Raw genomic sequence first — 2,292 nt, 5'->3', positions numbered from 1 at the left:
GTCTACGAGATGCTTACGCGTGCTGAATTGCAGCTACAGCACAACGGAGGCAAAACACGTAGGCGAACTATACGGGCATTGAAGAAAGTGCATGCATGCTCCACGCAGGACTAGATATCACTAGCTAGCAGATATATTTGTGTTGCAGCAGGATGCTGGACTCGGCCGTTGTATCTGTAGGAGTCAAGGACTAGGGTGGTCGTGCTTAGTTTCCTTAGAGTGTTGGTGTTTTTTTCTCAAGTAGCGCAAGCGGCAATCGTAGTCGAGGGGTTTACATGGTACTCCGGCGCATCATATCCATGAACTCGTCGAAGTCTATCTGCAGCGCATCAAGGAGACAGACCCATGTTCTATCTACCTTTCCCTCCAGTTTTCATATTACACAGCTATAGAAGAATATCCGACTCCCTCCGGAACGCTAGTCGAAGCAGTATATATATATATATATATATATATATATATATATATATATATATATATATATATGTATATATATGTGTACATATGACGACCTAGCCTGTCTGACATTCGTCATACGGGTACTAGAAGACAGCTTTCCAACAGTTTTCTTGTAATAAAGAACGGTGTCTTATAGAAGCATATGTTACATAGTATATCGAATAAAGAGCCTCCCTACACTAAGTTAGCTCGACTACGGCTGGTTGAGGACCAGAGCAACGAACCTCTCCATCTCCATTGCGGTCCACTTCACGAATAATGCTCTTGATCTGCTGCATTTGATGCTGTTTCTCTTGGGGCGATAGGTTGTGTGCTAGTCCTTTGTGGCCTTCCCGCTGAGCGTCATCTCCCACTGGAGTTGCTGAGTGCGGGGCAGAGTTCCCGTTGCCAACGGAGGCAGGCGATGGGAATACGGACTGTACGTCTGTGTTCAATAGGACATGCGCTAGGTCCTGAGCGGAGATTCGGCCGTTTCCGTCCAAGTCAAAAACTCGAAACGCTGCCCAGCACACATCTTCCTGCGACAACGCAGAAATTCAGTTTTACTTCGCGCAAAAAGCGTGTAGAAAGAAATCTACTGAATACATACGTACCTCGCAAAGCTACCAGGTGCCAGAACAACCTAAGAAGGCAGGATGCTGATATCTCTCTCCAAACTCTCCTTCTGCTTTAGGTTACTCTGGCACCTGGTAGCTTTGTGAGGCAGGGTGCGGATATTTGGCTCCGAACTCTCCTCTTGCTTAACAAAAATACTGATCCGATCCTAAGGATGACACTCCTAAGGGGCAGGCCTTCCACGTAGCCATCAAGTGACTTGCCTGTATGTATTGCCGTTTATCAAGAGTGGCCGCTACAAACTCCGTGTAGTCTATTACACCTGAGCCATCGGAGTCTACGTCGTTCATCAACTGTTCAAGGTCGCTAGGAATATCTTTCATGCCTGCCTTTTTAAGGCCAGCTGCATTTAGAAACGCGTACATATATCAACAGCAAGGAATACCCGCGATATTGTTTGCATGCGCGGGTTTTGATTTAGCAAAAGCACGCGAATTCGAAGCTCGAACAATTTGCCCGCTACTCAGTTCGAGTACTGCTAGTTTTGGAATCGATGCGTGAATTTTCGCGGCCAGTAAATNATTTGCCCGCTACTCAGTTCGAGTACTGCTAGTTTTGGAATCGATGCGTGAATTTTCGCGGCCAGTAAATTTAGATACAGCAACCAAGCTTTGACTGTGTCAAGGTTTACTTCGCAACTCTTGAAGAGTAATGCTCCCGTCTCCGTCCTCGTCCAGTGCTGAAGGCCACATTTTGCACCGACGGAATTGGCTGTTGGCTTGAACTTTCCGAATACGGCGTGAGTTACTCCATTTACATGCTGCTTATCGTGCAACTACCTTAGGCACTCTAACATATTCGGATTGTAGCATATTTTGCATGCAAAAAGACCAATTTTTGAGAAAAAAAACGCCGATGCACCAAGAAATGTCTGAGTCAGGAGTTCGATCTGCGTCTCATTCATCTGCTGTGCGATAATTGTCAGCGCTGCCTTCTTCAGTTTGCAGAGAGCTTGGAAAGCCTGCAGACAGGCCAGCCGATATTTGGAGAGGTTCGACTGCAAAATCCGTTAATATTTAGCACGTCCCCGACTAGACTACCATAGTTGGTGGCGTAGTAGCGATGCAACACTTTTTTTCATAGCAGACAGCGCGACTTACATACCAGTGACTGCATGCAACGGCGGGTACGGTTATTCACGCAGCTACACTTTAGCACTAGAAGAGAGTATGTACCTACCCTGAAATGGTCCAGCATTGTGCGGCTGAATGGAGCATC

At 46.4% G+C, this 2,292-nt stretch overlaps 1 protein-coding gene across 1 annotated transcript; it reads right to left on the bottom strand.

The window, feature by feature from the left end:
• Positions 1 to 271: 271 nt before the first annotated feature.
• EMH_0078170 (CAM kinase, CDPK family, putative) lies at positions 272 to 1,397 on the bottom strand (the record flags this gene model as incomplete). The annotated part of the gene is made up of 3 exons (XM_013499958.1): positions 272 to 319; positions 684 to 977; positions 1,335 to 1,397. The coding sequence occupies 3 exons, from the start codon at positions 1,395 to 1,397 to the stop codon at positions 272 to 274; spliced, it is 405 nt and encodes a 134-aa protein (XP_013355412.1).
• Between the last annotated feature and the right edge of the window lie 895 nt (positions 1,398 to 2,292).

Source organism: Eimeria mitis, genomic scaffold, assembly GCF_000499745.2.
Source record: "Eimeria mitis Houghton genomic scaffold, Emh_scaff4866, whole genome shotgun sequence".
Classification (NCBI taxonomy): Eukaryota; Apicomplexa; class Conoidasida; order Eucoccidiorida; family Eimeriidae; genus Eimeria; species Eimeria mitis.
The sequence above is the reverse complement of the archived record's forward strand: the minus strand, read 5'-3'. Positions and strand labels throughout refer to the sequence as shown.